The sequence below is a fragment of the Monodelphis domestica genome, chromosome 4, assembly GCF_027887165.1.
Source record: "Monodelphis domestica isolate mMonDom1 chromosome 4, mMonDom1.pri, whole genome shotgun sequence".
In the NCBI taxonomy this organism is placed as follows: domain Eukaryota; kingdom Metazoa; phylum Chordata; class Mammalia; order Didelphimorphia; family Didelphidae; genus Monodelphis; species Monodelphis domestica.
The window spans coordinates 281,342,805-281,361,070 of NC_077230.1; the positions used below are offsets into that span (position 1 = coordinate 281,342,805).

The following is an 18,266-nucleotide window of genomic DNA, read 5'->3' on the forward strand; positions in this document are numbered from 1 at the left end:
GTTTGGAGCATAAATGAAACATTTTAAAAAACATGTCTTTGCTTGAAAAAGCAAAATAAGAAAAATTCTTTAGAATATTTCAGAAACAAAAGCCAGAATATTGACGCATGCCACTCTTGCTGATCATGGTAAAAATCAAATAATTATTGCTGTGAAGCTTCAAAAGAACAGGTTTCAATGCGAGGATAAGGTATATCATGGTGATGCAGCAAACATTAAATTTGCAGATAACAAAGCTGATAGGGATAATACAATAAATGATAGAAAACAAAATCCAAAATATCTCTGCAAGATACTATTAAGGCAAGCTTATGAGATGAACTAGGATAGATGTAAAATCCCCTATTTGTTTTAAAACATTCAATTATACAAGCATTGCATAAAGGAGAAGATGCCACATAAGGGTTCATGTAAAACAAATCCTGAGGGTTAATGACAATTACAGCAATAGACTCACAATTAAAAAGAGATCTAATATTCACATTGTTTTCTTCACAAAAAAGGGGTAAATATAGTCTATATAAAACAAGAGAAGTGATAATCCTGTTAAACTTTTGTCTTCAAAAGGTGTGCAATTCTAGGTACTATGTTTTAAAAAGGAAAGCTGATGAATATCTTAATGGGAGAGCCAGGCTGATGCTGAGACTTTAAAATTTGACAAACAAGGTCTGATCAAAAGGACTGGGAATGCTTGGCTTGGGGAAAAAGAAAGTCTTGGAAAGCCCATGAATTAGATGGTAGTTAGTTTGGTAGCAATGGTGGCTCTGGTTATAGAAAAGGGAGAGAATTTATTTTACTTGACCCTCAAAGAAAAAGCTACAAAGAACTTTAGGGGAGAAGCTTTGGAAAAGCAAAATTTTGTCTCCACCCAAGGAAAAAAATACTCAATTATTAAAAAATGGAATGTGTTGCTTTAGGAAGTAATATTTCTCATCAAGAGGAAGATTATTTCCTGTCCCCCAGTCAACAAGTAGGATACAAATATAAAAGTGAGTTTGCCTAGGCACTCACTGATCTTATATTGTATTGGAGAACACAATTGTGCTCTAGCACATGTGCAAGATATATACAAAACCAATATGAAGTAACAGGTAGGGGGAGTGCCAATGACTGGGGCAATCATTAGGAAAGCCTTTTTTTGTGTATGTGCTTTTTGATTTCTCTTCTACAAAATGACTAATATGGAAAATGTTTTACATTACTGTAAAATCCATCAGTTTGCTTCTTCTTGGGGCGGAAGGAAAAAGGAAAATTTGGCTCAAATAGTAAAAAAAAACCTAAAGATTAAAAAAAAAATTTTTTTTCATGTAATTGAGAGAAAAATAAAGTATTAAAAAAAGTCTGAAGGTTCTTTAAGTAGAAGGGATACTATCTAGGGTATGTTTCAGGAAGGGGTAGAATGAATGATCTCTGGGTTTCTTCCAGCTCTTTTGTCTCTATAGACTACTTTATTTGAAGCCAAGAACCAAATAGCTTCTGTATAAACAAAAACATTTTCCATACAAATCCACACTTTTGTTTTAAGGCTGGGCAAATAAACAACTGAATTATTTTAAGCAAGTCAAAAAAATTTTTAATGATTTTTTTCAAACTTATTTCCTGGCTGATAGATTAGAAAATCAGTATATGAAGACTACAGAAAATAGAGAATATCCAGAATCTTGTACACAAATTTTAATAGTTTAAATAAACCACCACAGAGAAGCTAATATTACCTGAGTGGATAAGCATGTGCTGCTTAAGGTTCTGAATGCGGGTGAATCGGACCCCACAAGTTGGACACTGAAAAGGCCTATCTGGACCATTTGGACTTGGTCGTTCTGTGCTGCTGGTAGAAGGAGCAATGTAGAGTTGGTAGGGGTACTGAACATTTTCCAATCTAAAAAACAAACAAAAAACCAAGAACCACAAAAGGCATCCACATTTTCATTTTAAGGCTTAGCAAATAGATAATTGAATTAGTTTAAGCAAGTCAAACAAATTTTAAATGATTTTTTCAAAAGTGTTTCCATGATTGATATATTAGAAAACACAAAAAAAGTTGACACTAGGAATGAAGAATATCCTGAATTATTAATTAAACTCGGATCTAAAATCACAGAATATATGCAAATGGTTTGACGCTTTCATTCTTTTAATTTTAATAATCCTTAAATCAAATGTTTCTCAGATAAACAATAGTAGTTATCTTACTAAAGCTTTATACATGCGCTTAGTTAGATTCTTGAAAGACTTTCTGTCTCCTTAGAATATAAATTTTTTGGGGGCAGTTAGGTTGCTCAGTGAATATAGAGCCAGACCTGGAGACAGGAGATTCTAATTTCAAATCTGATTTCAGACATTCCTTGCCTATATGACCCTGGGTGAGTCACTTAACCCAACTGCTTAGCCCTTACTGCTCCTCTGCCTTCAAACTTATTTAGATTCTAATACAGACAGTAAGGGTTTTAATTTTTTAAAAATAGAATGTATTATTGATGCTTAACACAGTACCTGGCAAAGGATAACTATTTAATTAAATGTTAGCTGAATTAATGAATGGATACTTTATCTGCTCAGGTCCTATCAGTTTTGGACATGTGAAACAATATAATTTAGAGAAAAATAATTCAATGTGTAATTTTGAAAATATAAAAGTATTTTACAGAAATTAACATTTATCATTTCTCGGTTTTTCGAATAAAATGGAATATAACTAATTTCTACATCAACTAGTAAGATTACATGAATTTCACAAACACCAAGAAAAAGTTTTAAAAGTTTCAGAAAGCACAACCATGTTTGATAAAGAAAATTATGAAAAGAGATACTGCTCTTTAAAAGAACCCTTGGGCTAAGGTAGAAAATTTAGGAGTACCGATAGCAATTCTTCCTACCTGAAAAGTTATATTTCTTGCTCTAGCATTATAATAAAGAAAAACATTTAACATGTTGATATTTCCATAGGGAGGTCAAATTCTCTATTAAAAAATTTGCTGACAAACACGAACAAGAACTGCACAGGATCAATATGGATGGATGGAGATTAGTAGCAGCTGGAATGAGTACAAGTGGAAGAGACCATAGCATCCTACTAAGTTTGTACTTACCGATCTTCATCATCTGCATGAGTATTAGTGCTGGAGGTGCTCTGAAGTGTAGGTAGTCCTTCAGTGACTCCTTCATCTACTGACCCTATAAAGAAGAAAAGACAAAACCCATTAGATAGTCAACCAGATGTTCAAAGGACGAATAATTCAATGGATTACCTACAAACAATTTCTCTTGGTCGGAAATAGGCTACTACCTATGGCCTTAATTCAATGAAATAAACATTTATTAATATATCTACTAAGTGTAAGGTGCTAGTTAGTAACAACTGACATTCTTATTATAGTGCTTTAATGCAATGATAAATAGACTCTGTAATGGCAGAATTTTTGTGATTAAAATACAATGGCAGCAGACTGCTGTGTTTATGAGTTATGTCCGTTTTTAAAAGTTGTTTTACCTTTTCCCTCACTAAGCTAGCATTTCTTGCTGTTGCCAGTATGTCTCCTCTAGCAGTTTCCCACTTGGCTTCTAATCTGCTATGGACTGAGAAAACAGAAAACCAAGATTACCAACGATGTGTTTAAGACATGTACAAACAGGCTCTCACTGAGGGCCCGAAAAGCCTCTCCTATACAAAAAGTTCATGAACTTCAATGTAGAAAATGACATCTATTTTGGTTGCTCAAAGATCAGTTCCATACTTCCTGGTTTTTGGTTGTGTTCCAGCTAGCTCCATTCACCAGAAAAGCATTATCTATATAAGTACTATTATATTTCACACAAAAACAAAACTACTCAATGTAAAGTTTTAGCTCAGTGATTTCTTAGGTTCTGCTACGACTGCTTCTTTTCCTAAGCAGAGTCAGGGTAGGTCTGCTATGATGCTTATAAAGAAGAAATGAATATATCCTAGCAACTTCTTTTAGCTATGAATTAGTTTAGAATTGTTTTTAGATATAAATGAGCTATTAGAATCAGTATGTCTAATTTTCTTGTCCAATTCCTGGCCCTTATATAGTTCCTATAGAGCAAAGAGATCATCAATTGTCAAAAAGTAGAAACATTCTGTATTTATTGGCATATCTACATTAAATGTTCCAGAAGCCAGAAATAAAAGTCATTCTGAGCTGATTTAGTTGAGAAAAAGAAAACCCAACATAAAATCAGGGTATCTGTAAACCTTAACTACACAATAGATGCCATTTATATACTCATCACAGAGCAGACTGTGATGATTAAAAAAACAAACAAACAAACTACATTAGTAAGGCTTAGAATTCAATTTAATTCAACAGAGCCATATTAGATCAGGAGATAAGACTTTAATGAAATAGCATTTTTATAAATTACCAAAACAAAAATTTTCTTGCTTACTCAAAGCATTTACTGCTACAAATAGAGGAGTGGAATTCTGACAACTGTCTTCTTGTGAACAAGAGAGCTAAGTCAAGGAGAAAAACTTGCTTTTATAAGGGAAGAGTAAAGTAGCTCAATAAAGAATACTATCAGGTAGCCTGGTTTATGCTAAACTTTACTTCCTAGTTTTATGATTATTCTGTATCCCATTTTACCTTTCCTCATTCTACAGAATGTAATGTTGTATGTCTTCCTGTCATTAATATGCCCTAGGGAAGCTCCAGCTCTTTTTCACCACTACTCTTGTTATTACCTACCTTACCCATCTGACTCATGGCAATTGTTAATTAAGCATAAAATGGTTTTTCTGGGATTAAACTCAATTTTCACATTATTACCTTTGCCTCAAGGATGAGGTTGAATGCTAAAGGATGAACTGTTATAAATTCTTCTTAACTACAATCATTCATAATATACTTTCATTCATTTCATACAATCGTTCATAATATACATACATAATATACAAGTGATTTATACTCAATAATAGTAGCTAGCATTTCATTTTGCAAATGTTTTCTGTATATTATCTTATTTAAACCTCTCAAATCTATGAGGTACTATATGCATTTTATAATTAAGTAAAGTAAGGATCAATATAATATGAAAAGATTTGCCCCTGTTTATATACAACTATTAAATGTCAGGAGTGGCATCTGAACTCAGGTTTTAACTCCAAAGCCCTTTTGTAGTAAAACAAACAAACAAAACCAAAAAAATCTTTACCATCAGTATTGAATCAATCAAGTATACTGGTTCCAAGGAAAAAGAGATAAGCATTGGATATTAAGAAAGCTGCCCAGGGTTACACAGATAGGAAGCATCTGAGGCCAAATTTGAACCCAGGATCTACTGTCTCTAGGTCTGGCTCTCAATCCACTGAACCATTTAGCTGCTCCCTTATTTTCTGTCTTAGTAACAACTCGTAAGACAGAAAAACAAGGGCTAGGCAAATAGCTAACAAGGTTCAGTGGCTTGCCCAGGAACACACAGAAGTGTCTGAGGCTAGATTTAAACTGAGGTCCCAACTCTTGCACCACCTAGCTACCCTTCCAAATTATCTTCAGATGGAATATTTGTATGTGCCAAGTCTGATGGTCTGGGAATTCAAAACAGTTGAAATTAAATAATATATTTTTCTGTCTTAAGCTAGAAAAGATAACGGTTTGACTTTAAAGGCATCCTCATATAAGACAAAGGTATCATGGCTTGACACAGGAGATTGCATTATAATGAATTCCATGGATAATCAGAATTGTTGCACTGTAGAATTTCAGATAATTACTGCTAGAAATTACATTTCTAGGACAATTCTAATCACCCAAGCTCAATAAATACCTCTAAGAGCCCTCCTTGACATTCTCTCTTCCTTGTTCCTTGTATTCAGTCACCAAGGAACTGAATAATAAAGGTGACTCCCAGCAATACTTTTAGTGAATTGTAATACTAAATCCAATGGCTTCTGTTCAGTCCTTTTTTGATCACAACTCCATTTCTGAGTTTTCATAACACTACGCTTTTGGAATGCAGATCAAAGCACACTGTTTTTCATTTTGGCTTGTGTTTTTATTTTGGGATTAATATGGAAGTATGTTTTACATGATAATACATGTATAACCCAGATCAAATAACAGAAACAAATAACTTCCCCTCCTCCTCTCAATTACAGTACACTTTTCTGGCTCTTCCTCTAAACTTAAACATGGTTTTTCAATATACTTTGTTGACTCATTTTCCATGTCTTGGGTCTTCTCTCCCTAGACTCTCTGTTGAATTAATTAGCTCCCATAGGGTCAATTATCTCTATACAAATGATTTCTATCTACATATCAGCTTCCATATCTCTCCAAAGCTACAACTCCACATTATTACCTACCTGTGGGACATGTTCATAGATTAGTCATCTCAAACAAAAACAGCTCATTTCCTTTGCTCTCCCAAAACTCTACCTTTGTAACTCTTCCTAAATTTGCTATCTCTGTCAATGTTATCATCAATTTGTAATTTGAAACTTATCACTGCAAACTCTGCATTCTCTATCTCCCATACACAATGAATTGAGTCCTTATCTGTCCACTCATACAGGCAACACTCTGGTTTAGGACCTTATTACCTTACAACTGAACCACTGCAAGAAGCTATTTATTTTATTATCTATTGTGTGTGCAAAGTAATGTGCTAGGTTCTGAAAATGAACAAACTGAACCGGTTCTAAAATAATTTAAAATTAAAGTAGGTACCCATCACTAGGGTAATGGTTGAGCAAAATGTGGTACATGAATAGATGGAATAGAATACTACTAAGAGATAATAAATGTGAGGGATTCAGGAAAGCATGGGAAAATTTATATTAAGTGATTTTAGACCAAAGAAAGCAAAATTTGTCCTTTTATAACTTCAACCCATTATTCCTAGTTTTGTCCTCCAAGGTAAAAAACAAGATTAATTTCTTTTCCCCATAATACTACTTCAAATATTTGAAGGCAATTCTCATGTTTTCACTTCCTTAGGGGTTAATCATCATCAGATTTTTTTAGGCCTTTTAGTCTTTAAGGCCTTACCACTGTTTCCTTCTTTAGAACTAAAGACTATATTACAGATGTAGTATGATCAGGGTAGAATATGAGGGAATCATCATCTCTTTTATTCTATATACTATGTTTCTATTAAAAGTCTAGATAGAAGAACATAAACTATTTCCCCCCCTCTGTCATATATCATTGTTTCATAACTTGTAACCCACTAAAATTCCTAGATCTTTTTCAAGGTGATATTTTTCCTGTGTTTTGTGAAATAGGTTTTTGGAAACCAAGCATAGACTTGTATACTGGCACATATTAAATTTATCCAATTAGATTCAATTTAATTTGTTTAGTTCTTTGTGGATCCCAAATGTTAATCATGTTATTAGCTACTTCACCCAGTTTTCTATCACCAGCAAATTCTGACAAATATGTCTTCTAGTAAAGGAGTAAGTTCAATTCACTAAGAGTTTAAGAAACAGGGGGCAGCTGGGTGGTTCAGTGGATTGAGAGTCAGCCCTAGAGATGGGAGGTCCTAGGTTCAAATCTGGCCTCAGACACTTCCCAGCTGTGTGACCCTGGGCAAGTCACTTGACCCCCATTGCCTAGCCCTTACCACTCTTCTGCCTTGGAGCCAATACACAGTATTGACTCCAAGATGGAAGGTAAGGGTTTAAAAAAAAAAAAGAGTTTAGGAAACAGAATCCAGACATCAGGTGAAAAATCTGAATTAAAGACATAATTATGAGAATCTAACAGTACTTGGCACAGGATGAGCAATTAATATGTGCTGAATTAAATTAGGTCAACCATATGACAATGGAATATATAGAAATAAAAGAAATTGTTAAGGGAAAGAATGCAGACAGGACCAAGGACAGAATGCTGGGGATCTTTCTTGTGTAAGGTATTAGGAAGAAGAACTAAGAAGAACTAGGAAAGAGGAAGTAGAATTATTACAAAATCTTGAAAACCACAGGACAATAATTGTCAAAATAGGATTAAAAGGTAGGGAGGTTAAATATGCACTAAGAAAAAATAAGATTGCTATGAAAGTAGAGAGGTCATTGGTGATGTTTAGTGGTAGGGACAAAAACCAATATTGGTCATAAAAAAGTGGAGGATTGGAAGACCTGAGCATAAGAAATTAAAAAACAAAAAACACAGAAATCCTTGCATGAATAAATAAGCTGTGATTTTGGCATAGGGAATCCCCAATTTTGAGAACACTCTCCCCAAATAAATACTTCAACCTGTTAAAATTTAAGATTTGATAAATCTTTAAGAGTTGCCTGAGGTACATAGAGGTTTTATGTCTTGATTAGTCAGGTAACATCACTTGTTCAGTATTTGAACCCAGGTCCTCCTTTCTCCAAGCCTGGAATTCTTTCTGCTTTGCCATGCAACCTTGAGTAGATCAGATATTTTGAACCCAATTCCCAAATAGGATGCTTAAAGGATGATGATGAAAATCTCAGAAATTAAAATTATTAATTCCTCAGTCCTCATTTTCCTTGAGCTCTCTTTTATTGTTTTAAATGTTGTTGGCCAAAAACTTTCTCTTTCAAATTTGTTGACCTTTGTATGCATTACACTACATTATTCTAATTTTCCTTTAATTTCTCTTGTTTACTCTTTTGTCTCCTTTGCTGATTTAGTTTTCTGTGACTTCTTAAAGATGAGTGGACCTCTAAGGTTCACTTTTTTGCCTTCTCTTCTCTAATCCTTCTCTGGGTCAACTATCATTTTTATGCATATCCTATCACCAAGTCCTAAGAAATCTTCTTTTATAATAGCTATTATATATATATATATATCCACATTGTCCTTTCTAATTATACTGCTCCCAATCCAGTTCAGGTCTTTTACCATCTTACAGATGAACTTTTGTCTTTCTAATTAGTTCTAAACAATAATGCCAAATTATTCCCACATTATTCTCCTGCTTCAAAGGGGATATGGGGGAAAGGGTAGATAGAGTAGAAACAATTAAGATCTCTACTGTCCCAAAAGTCCCAAATTCTGAAAGTCCAATAATAAGGTCCTCTGTAATCTATTCCCAATCTTTCTTTTCAGCCTTATTCCACACTACTGCCTCAATAGAACTCTCCATTCTGATCAACCTGTTTTACTCCCATAATCTATATCATTAACTTGATAATTAATCAGTTTTCTGATATTTTTTGTATCTTACACTACCTTTGTATTCTCTACAATTTAAAGAACAGTACAAGGCACATAGTCACTGGGTTAAAAATTCTCATTTATGTAATTGACTAATTATATAACTTTGGGCAATTCATTTAACACTTCCTTATCTGAAGAACGAAGTTAATTGGACAAAACATACTGAAAAGAACTTTAGAAATCTAAATCTATGGTCCATAAGGAAGACTTTTTAAAGCCTGATTAAAAGACTTACTGGATATTTTTTTTTCAATCATGCTTGAACCTCAATGTTACTTCCTGCCTGCTATCTACTTATTCCATTGGAAGCCATTCATCTGTACTTTCTTTTAAAATATTAAATACAAAACAAATACAACTTACAGCAACCTGGTCATTAACAAAAGATAAAATCCCATAAATTCCCCCAAAATATGACAATGAAGGGTATTGTCAACAACTACAGTATTATAATATGTAAAAATACAAAAGACATTATACCTATAGAGGAAGACTGGGGACTAATTAGAAGATCCTCCTGAATTTGCTCACTTCCTGGCACTGTCTGCTGATCACTCAGGGAACTCTGAGATGCACTGACAGGCTGGGACACTTCCTCATGAACTTCCTCATCACTTAACCTTTCCACTTTGACCCGTACATCTTCTTCAGTAACCAGAGGCAAATTAGCCTTTGTACTCTCACATGTCATATAATCAGTCATTCTTCTAGCTGCCTCAGATGGGCCTGGTAGTTCTAAAGTCCTGGGATTTTCTACCTGCTTAACCTTCTCTGACTGAAGCCTTCGATCAATTCCAAATGGAAAAGTCCAGGGAAAAGATAAGGAAGAGTCAACTGGTTGATTTCTAGGCTCTGAATAGGAAGCTGAAGAATTTAGCACTTGGGGAGAACTTGTCTGTGTGCTACACTTAAGTGGACTTTCAGGAGACATAACTATGTAGCTTTTACGCTTTCTCCGGGACTCTCGGCAGACAGGAATGGTCCTTTCTACCACACTGCATTCTGAAGACACTGGAGAAAGACTACCATCTCGAGAAGTAAAATTGCAGTTAGAACTGTTTTCTTGCCCAGCATCTAGGCCCTTTTCTTGTTGGTTGTTGGGTGTATTCCATAAAATGCTTGATTTCATGAACTCTGAGCAGGTGCTGGCAACACTAAACATTTGCATATAGCTGGCTGCAGCCAGGACATCAATAATATTTTCTGTGTTAATTGACAGAGTTGCTGTATAAGCATACTCCAAAAGGGGTATAAATCCAGTGACTGTTACATGATGCAAATCCAATACATTCTTGCTGTCATCCTCTGCTTGGCCAACAAGTTTGGTGCGAAAGAAATCACTGCAAGCTGCCAGTACCACCTTGTGAGCCCGAAAGATTTTGTCCTGGACACGAATAGTGATATCACAGAAATGTCCATCATTTCGAAGCATATTTAACTTTCCAAGCATCTCCTGGCTGTGGGAAGGGGAACTATGAGTAAATGTTTTCACACCCATCTTTTCCTTCCTCTTCTACAGATGCTCTTCAGTGATGCAAATGAATCAGAAATGTCCTAAAAGATATACAAATAAAACATTAATTGCTATTTTAAACTGTTTTATAAAAGTGAAATTCAAAGTGATTTGGGTCATTTTCATATGCCCTCTATGCTACCAACAAAGGATGGCAGATCACATAGGAGCAGATTCAAGGTATTCTAACTAGACAGCCCTGGGTGTTTTCTATTTTTGAGCCAATTTAGAGAAGTTTTCTGGGAATCTGTGAAGCATAAAAAAATGGTCCCATAAAGTATACATTTTAAATCAGCTACAATACAAGATCAAGAATACTCTTATAAATATGGTAAGAACACCCTTACTGAGTTGCTATCCTCAGAAAACAGGTTTAGCATAATATTTATAAAAAAAAATATTTAGCATAAAATGTGATACAGAGAGGTATTAGCTAATCTAATCTGCTTTCAGATATCAAATTTACATGCTACTTAAGTTAACTGAAAAACTTATTTCCTAGAAATGAAAAGAACTAAAAAATCTTTTAAAATCTTGTGCCTATGCATACACTCCAACTTAGTATAAAGTATATTTAAATATACTGATTTATATAAATAAATATATATTATATTTTATAATTTATATTAATAAATTAATATAGTGATTTATGTAAATCACTATATTAATTCAAATGAGTACCCAGTTATTGAAATAAAATTTTTATTGTCTAAAGTTGAAAAAAATGTTTTAAAATTGTAGTGGGCAGCTGACTGGCTCAGTGGATTGAGAACCAGGCCTAGAGACAGGAGGACCTAGGTGACTCAAAGGGCAACAGAGAGCTGAATGCTAGGCAAAAATCAGGCTGCAACTTATTACTAATGAATACTTTCACTGAAGGGATATGGTACATCATTCAGAAAATATACAAAGATACCAAGTGCTGTACTACTGAAAGCAAAATGCTTAAAAGAAAAACACACACACACAATTGTTTTTATAGGAGGGAAAAATTCCCCTACCAATGCAGGGAAAAGAATGCATTCTTATATCTTTTCTTAGAAAAGAAGCTTGGCCATGATAATTTCTCAATATTATTTCAATTGGTTTGTTGTTCTTTCCACTTGTAGTGTTATATATATCTAGTTAAGATATGTATTGTCTTCCTGATTTTTTTTTTAAATAAGTTGTCTTTTTTTGTCATGGATCTTTTTGGGATATGTCTAGCATTTTTGACACTTTCTTCCCAAAATTCCTAATTTTTCCAGAATGGTCAAACCAATTTTCAGTTCTAATACCAACTACTATTCCCTTCTTTTGTCACTATCACTTAGCTGAATGAGATAAAATCTTAGAAGTTATTTTGGTTTGCATTAAAAGCATTTTCCCACATAATTGCAATTTTCCCCCTGAAAATTGTCCATATCCTCTGACCACTAATAGATTGGGAACTGGATTTTGCTTCTATATAGATAGGACAAATGCCTTATATATGTTGAACACAGGGCCCCCCCCTCCCCCCGGGAATATTAGATACAAAAATTTTTCCCAGTTGACCACTTTTCTTCTTGCCATAGTTGCAATGATTTTGATTTATGCAAAAAATTTAAATTCCATGAAACGAAAACTATGTATTTTATCTTTTGTACCTATTCTTCTGCCTTATTTGGTTAGGAATTCATTCACTAGCCATTGCTGCAAAAAGTACACAATCTCAATTTGATCATTTTTATAATCCATTTTGAGTTTATTATGGTATATATAGTAGTCTAGACCTAATTTTTACTGCCACAAAATCATCAGTGATATAGAGAAAGGTATTCTCTAAGATTAGGGTCCTTAAGCTTTTTTATCACTGGACCCATTTTGTCAATATAGTGAAGCCTCTGCATGCCTTATTAGAATGTTTTTAAATGCTTAAAAAAAAGAAACTAAAGGAAATAAATTCTATTGAAAGTTACCAAAATATTTTTAGAAACCTATTAAAATGCTATAACCTGGGGACAACTGGGTACCTCAGTGGACTGAGAGCCAGGCCTAGAGACAGGAGGTCCTAGGTTCAAGTCTAGCCTCAGATACTTCCCAGCTGTGTGACCCTGGGCAAGTCACTTGACCCCCATTGCCTAACCCGTACCACTCTTCTGTCTTAGAACCAATACCTAGTATCAATTCTAAGATGGAAAGTAAGGACTAAAAATAAATAAATAAAAAATGAACGAATAAAAGTGCTATGACCTTTTTCTGTATCATTGAGGGAAATCTCACACTGATGAGATCCTTGGGTTACCTAACACTAATATTAATAAGCACCTACTGTGTGCAGGTCACTGTTAAGATGTTGGGAGGGCATACATGGCTCCTGTCCTCAGAGTATATTATACTAAAGAAGGGGGATGAGATACATAGAAAATATGGTAACCATGCTAACTTCCATGACTAATCATGGTGTGGAGGTGACTGAGTTCTTGAAGCCTATGTCAGTGATGTGCAAGCGATCCTACAACAACCTAGAAAGACAGTATGGACTTATACACTGAGAACCAACCTAGCTAGTTATGGAGACATTCACCAACAGGAGTCTGACCACAGGTCAGAATTTTTTTCTTAAATTAAAAACTTATGAAATATGTATCCTTGGCTTGAGAGGACAGAACGAAGAGCTATAGTTTTGAGCTAGAAGAGTTCTAACAATTACACAGCTACTTCAAAGTGGAATAGCATCTTAGAAATGTAGGAAGGAATGGCAAGAATATGATTAAGAAAGCTAAAGAAAAAAATCCACACATCTTTTCACAGCAGTTCCACAATAGTTTCACAATTATTGTGAGGAATGATGGGAATTCAATAGGGTTATATTAAGAGAATTGCTGAGCAGTAGTGGAAAGCTTAGCTGAGGTTTACAACTAAATACAGAGTGGAAGAAATCAGCTCCAATTCATTACTATTTTTGTTGATGCTCAGCAGCATAGGCCCCATACTAGAATAATCAGTTGCTAGTGGTTGGTTACTTAGGGAGAATTATTAGGCAGGAATGAAAAAACTTCTGTGAGACACATTTTGGGTAGAAGCTACTTAATTATTAAAAACAAGCTAGAAGGTCAAGCCAGGAAATAGAGGAAAGATACCAAAAGAGGGCATATAAGGGATAGAAATTATTGGTATAGGGAATTCCTGGTGAGGAAAATACTTCTACCAATATAAACTGAGAGGAATAAAAGAATTAGTTATTAGAATGAAGCATGGGAGCAAATGTGAGGGTAACAGAGAAAGGGAGGGAGGATAGGAACGAGGCTATGAAAAAAGAGAACTCTGTAGTCTGAGAATTTCAAAGTTCTAAGATCCTGAAAGTAAAACAGGTTCTATTATATCCAGGTTAATTAAGTTTTTCCTTAAAAGATATATACTGAAGTCATTCTTGATATTAATTACCCATGAGACTATACCACTGGTGCAATTTTCTGGTGGCTAAGGTTTAAAAGCCAACACAAGAAGTGAGAGGTGCCTCCCCTGATACCTGCAAATCATGGGGGCTGAGAAACTATACCCAACTGAATCAATACTATATCTTTGCTTAATTTCCTTTCAATGCTACAGTCAAATAAACTTACTTTTTAAAAGTGTTAAGATGAGCTATAAGTATCTTATTTCAGTCCAATTCTGAACTTGAACCACTGGATCAGCATGAGACAGGACTAGCCTACCATATTTAATAAAAGGTACCATATTGGTATATAGCTGAAATGGTGACAGGAAGAGGTTAGAACTGAGGTGATTGGGGAACTGTGTGGACAATGTTTAAGACATTATGATTAAGACTGACGTTGATGGCAGACAGCAGGCATTATAGTAGAGGGAAAGATTGATCCCATACTGAAGTAATTGAATTTGGTAAGGGACATGATAGTAAGGGAATGACAAAAGTATATGATCAAAGAAGTATAATAGCAGGATGATAACTCTAGTATGAACAAATTTCTAGGTTAAGTTTTTCTTAGTTTTCTTCAAGTTTTCACTGTAATTTCTTATTAGTTCACCTTACTTTTATCCTTCAGGCCCAGGTATATCTCTCTCCAATCTCTAAAAAAGTCAGATCTTATATGGAAACTTATTTGGAACTGCAGAATTCTGCAGAAGGAAACTGAGCAAGAACAAAAAAAAATTATTTTATATGAGCAAAAAGAAAAAAAAATTCTTTTATATCATTCCCATACAAATAGGCATTCTATTTCTCCTTTAATACTTTTCCAAGGATAGGTGGCTCATTAGTTCATGAAACAACTAGTTCTGACTTTTGAAAAGTTCTAATAGTAAACCAGAATCCAATTCCCTGTAATTTTTTGTTTACTGGCCTTTTGGAGTTGAGCTTTTTGAAGAACAACTGTCGATCAGTCAATTCAAATTTATTAAGTGCCTACTATGTGCTAGGCACATGATAGTTCTTCAACTATCTGCAAAAGTTTCTCATTATTTTTTTCCCCAGTCTACAATCTCATGCATAATCAATACCCTTGATCCCTCATTTCCCCTGGTCATACTATAGTTTGTTAATGCTCTTTAAATGTGATGTAATATACTACATGTGATTTTAGCAGCATAGAATAATACCATAATTTTTCCATAATCTAGATATGAATAAATTCTGTTAATTCCTTAAACAAAACAAACCTCCCTTCTTAGAAATCAATAGTGTGTATTAGTTCTATGGCAGTAGAGGGGTAAGGACTAGGCAATGAGGATTAGGTGATTTGATCAGGGTCACACAGCTAGGAAGTGTATGAGGCCAGATGTAAATTAAGAGCCTAGCTCCCTAACCAGGGAACTACCTAGCTGATCCCATTAGTACTTTTAACAGTAATTTTTGTGACTAGCTTTACCTTTGGTCCTGGGCATGCTGCCTGCTTTTCAATTTTTTTGAGCCAAGCTCCTATACCAACTCATATTGCAGAGGGTAGTCCTATATTGCTCAAGTATCAAATATGTACTTAAGTACCTACCATTTCAAAATTAAAAGAACAGCAAGTTCACTGTAGGTTTTTAAAAAATATTTATTTATTAAAAAAAATTTTTTAATGTAAGCTTTTAAGCAGAAGTCTCACAGTAAATAGAGACCCTTACTGACAGCAGTATGTAGGTTGGATAGGAAAACAGAATGTAGCCAAACAGTCACATAGAAAACTAATTATGCTTAATACTAACCCTAATAAAAATACAGCAGTTGGGAAAATTACAAAAGAGATAATTTCCCAAATCATATTTTTTCTGTTAAAATTAAGGTATATTATTTTAATCCTGATTTTTACCTTGTACCTGACTTTCCACTGATATTACAAGTAGTTTCTAACATGAGGAAAAAATGAATCTTTAGCTTTTGGAGAAACTGAAATAAATGACAGTAGGAAATCTCAAGTTACTATTTTATGATTTAAAAATAAAATTTTATACTTCTCTGAAGTTTAAAAAAAGGGAGAAAGAAATGATAAGGTAAATTTTAACAGAGAAAGCACCACTATATACCACAACAATTCATCTCCTCACAACATATTGCTATTGCTGTGTAGATTAGTTGTGTCTGACTCTTTGTGACCATTTGGGGTTTTCTTGGCAAAGTTACTGGAATGGTTTGCCACTTCCATCTTTGGCTCATTTTACAGATGATGGAACTGAGGCAAATGGTTAAATAAATGACTTTCCAAGGTTACATAGTTACTAAGTATAAAGCCACATCTGAACTCAGTTCCTCCTGATTCAGGAGGGACCTGGGAAAGAACTGGGAGAAAATGTTAATTCAGATTTACATAACAAAGTAAACTGAGAAGTCCTTAAAGTAAAAAGAAGTAAGATTTCATAACAATATTAGCCACTTGAACTGTTTTTTAAAATTATAAGACAATTCAGTTTGAGAGATAACCAAGAGAGCTCCAATGGAGCTGTACTTAATATAACACTGTCCTTTAAGAATAAGGTTGTAGGGGGCAGCTGGGTAGATCAGTGGATTGAGAGCCAGGCCTAGAGATGGGAGAGAGACCGAAGGTCCTAGGTTCAAATCTGGCCTCAGATACTTCCCAGCTATTTCCAGCTTTGTGACCCTGGGCAAGTCACTTAACCCCCATTGCCTAGCTCATACCACTCTTCTACCTTGGAACCAATACACAGATGGAAGGTAAGGGTTTAAAAAAAAAAAAGAATAAGGTTGTATGGGATGAGATTCAGTGTGTAATTCTCAGAGTAGAATTTAGCTTGTGAATCCAATTCTCAAGACTCCTTAGTGTTACTATTTCTTAGACTAAAACTGCACCCTTCTTTCATAAAACTTATAGTTTTCCTGACCTATTTTCAAAAACCTTGAGAAGAGTTTCTGTACCCTGGGAAGAAAGCCAACTATAAGATAAGCTGAATGAGGGGCAAATACAGTGTTTCAAAAGTATCGTTATGGTCCCCAGGCTGGGAATCCCATTATAGTCACGGGTTTTTTTCTGGATCATGGAGGTCTTTAGGGGTATGTAATGTTGAAAATAATGCAAATGTCCTCAAGACTGTAAATGTTACAACCACCCCCCTCCCCCTTCTGTGGAGTTGGTCAGAGGAGGAGAATCTTGCATTAAGATTGTTATAAAAGTCTGCTTGTACCTAGGAGAAGAGAGGATATTTTTGCTCTGAGCAAATAAAAACAATTTTTCTCTGCCAGCATCTTATCAAATCTCCTGTCTGCATATTAGAATGATTTCTGGAGGTAAATCCCCAAGAGAGCCTCCCCAAAATTCCACTCCATGAAAGGTTAAAAAAAAGGTGTCTAGCATGTTGAGGTAATGCTTTTTATAGAAGAACATTAAAGAGAATCACAAAGAATGAGAAAGTATGGAAGAATCTGAAAAATAAATGGCTCACCTATACTGATAAGAGAACCGACTTCATGCAATCAGAGGTCCACTGAAATCAGTGTCATAGAAAAAACTGAGAAATTAACACATTAAATCCAACATTTATATGGTGCTTTAAGGTTTACAATGCATTTTATGTTACCCTCATTTCATCATCAGAACAATCTTGTGAATTCTATCATTGTCATATTGCAGGTGAGGAAAATGAGTTTAAAAACTAACAAATGTTTGAGGCAGGATTTGAACTTCATAACTCCTGGTCCAACATTCTATCTAATAAGCCAATTAACACTCTTTAACACGCTTAATTAGCAAAGCAGTTCAGAGATTAGAAGTAAGCCCCTTCCCCCATAGGATCAGAGATCTAAAGTGGGAATAGACTTTTTAGAAGCCAATTTACAGATTTTATAAATGAAGCTGAAACTCAGGATTAAGTAATTTATTTGTCCAGTCATAAAAATAGCAAGCAGACCAATATCTTGAAAAGAGGTAATTCTGATTGAATGCTCCCTCACCACCTTCTGCCCCCTACCTATACCAGGCTATCTCAAAGGCCCTAAAAAAAGTAGTAAAAGAAACTAATATATATATAATTTTTTAAATGGAGTACACTATACTGTTAAATCTGTTTATGTATATATAGCAAACTAATAAATTTTAAGTCATCCTTTTTGAAACTCAGTTTATTCATCTATAAACTGAAAGAGATGGACAAAACAGCTGCAAAGGTCCTTTCCAACT

General features: G+C 34.5%; 1 protein-coding gene across 14 annotated transcripts in view; it reads right to left on the minus strand.

The window, feature by feature from the left end:
• ZBTB44 (zinc finger and BTB domain containing 44) overlaps positions 1-18,266 on the minus strand; it is a 62,977-nt gene that overhangs the window by 11,782 nt on the left and 32,929 nt on the right. For 4 of the 14 annotated variants that reach the window (XM_056794632.1, XM_056794635.1, XM_056794631.1 and 1 more), the window contains 3 exons: positions 9,636-10,709; positions 3,090-3,174; positions 1,716-1,879 (listed from right to left, as the gene is read on the minus strand). In XM_056794632.1, the coding sequence (XP_056650610.1) occupies positions 1,716-1,879; positions 3,090-3,174; positions 9,636-10,653 (1,267 nt within the window). In that variant the 5' untranslated portion in view covers positions 10,654-10,709. Of the gene's footprint in view, positions 1-1,715; positions 1,880-3,089; positions 3,175-3,490; positions 4,154-9,635; positions 10,710-17,532; positions 17,599-18,266 lie in introns of those variants that run through there. The other 10 variants (XM_056794639.1, XM_056794637.1, XM_056794636.1 and 7 more) reach the window with 7 other exon arrangements.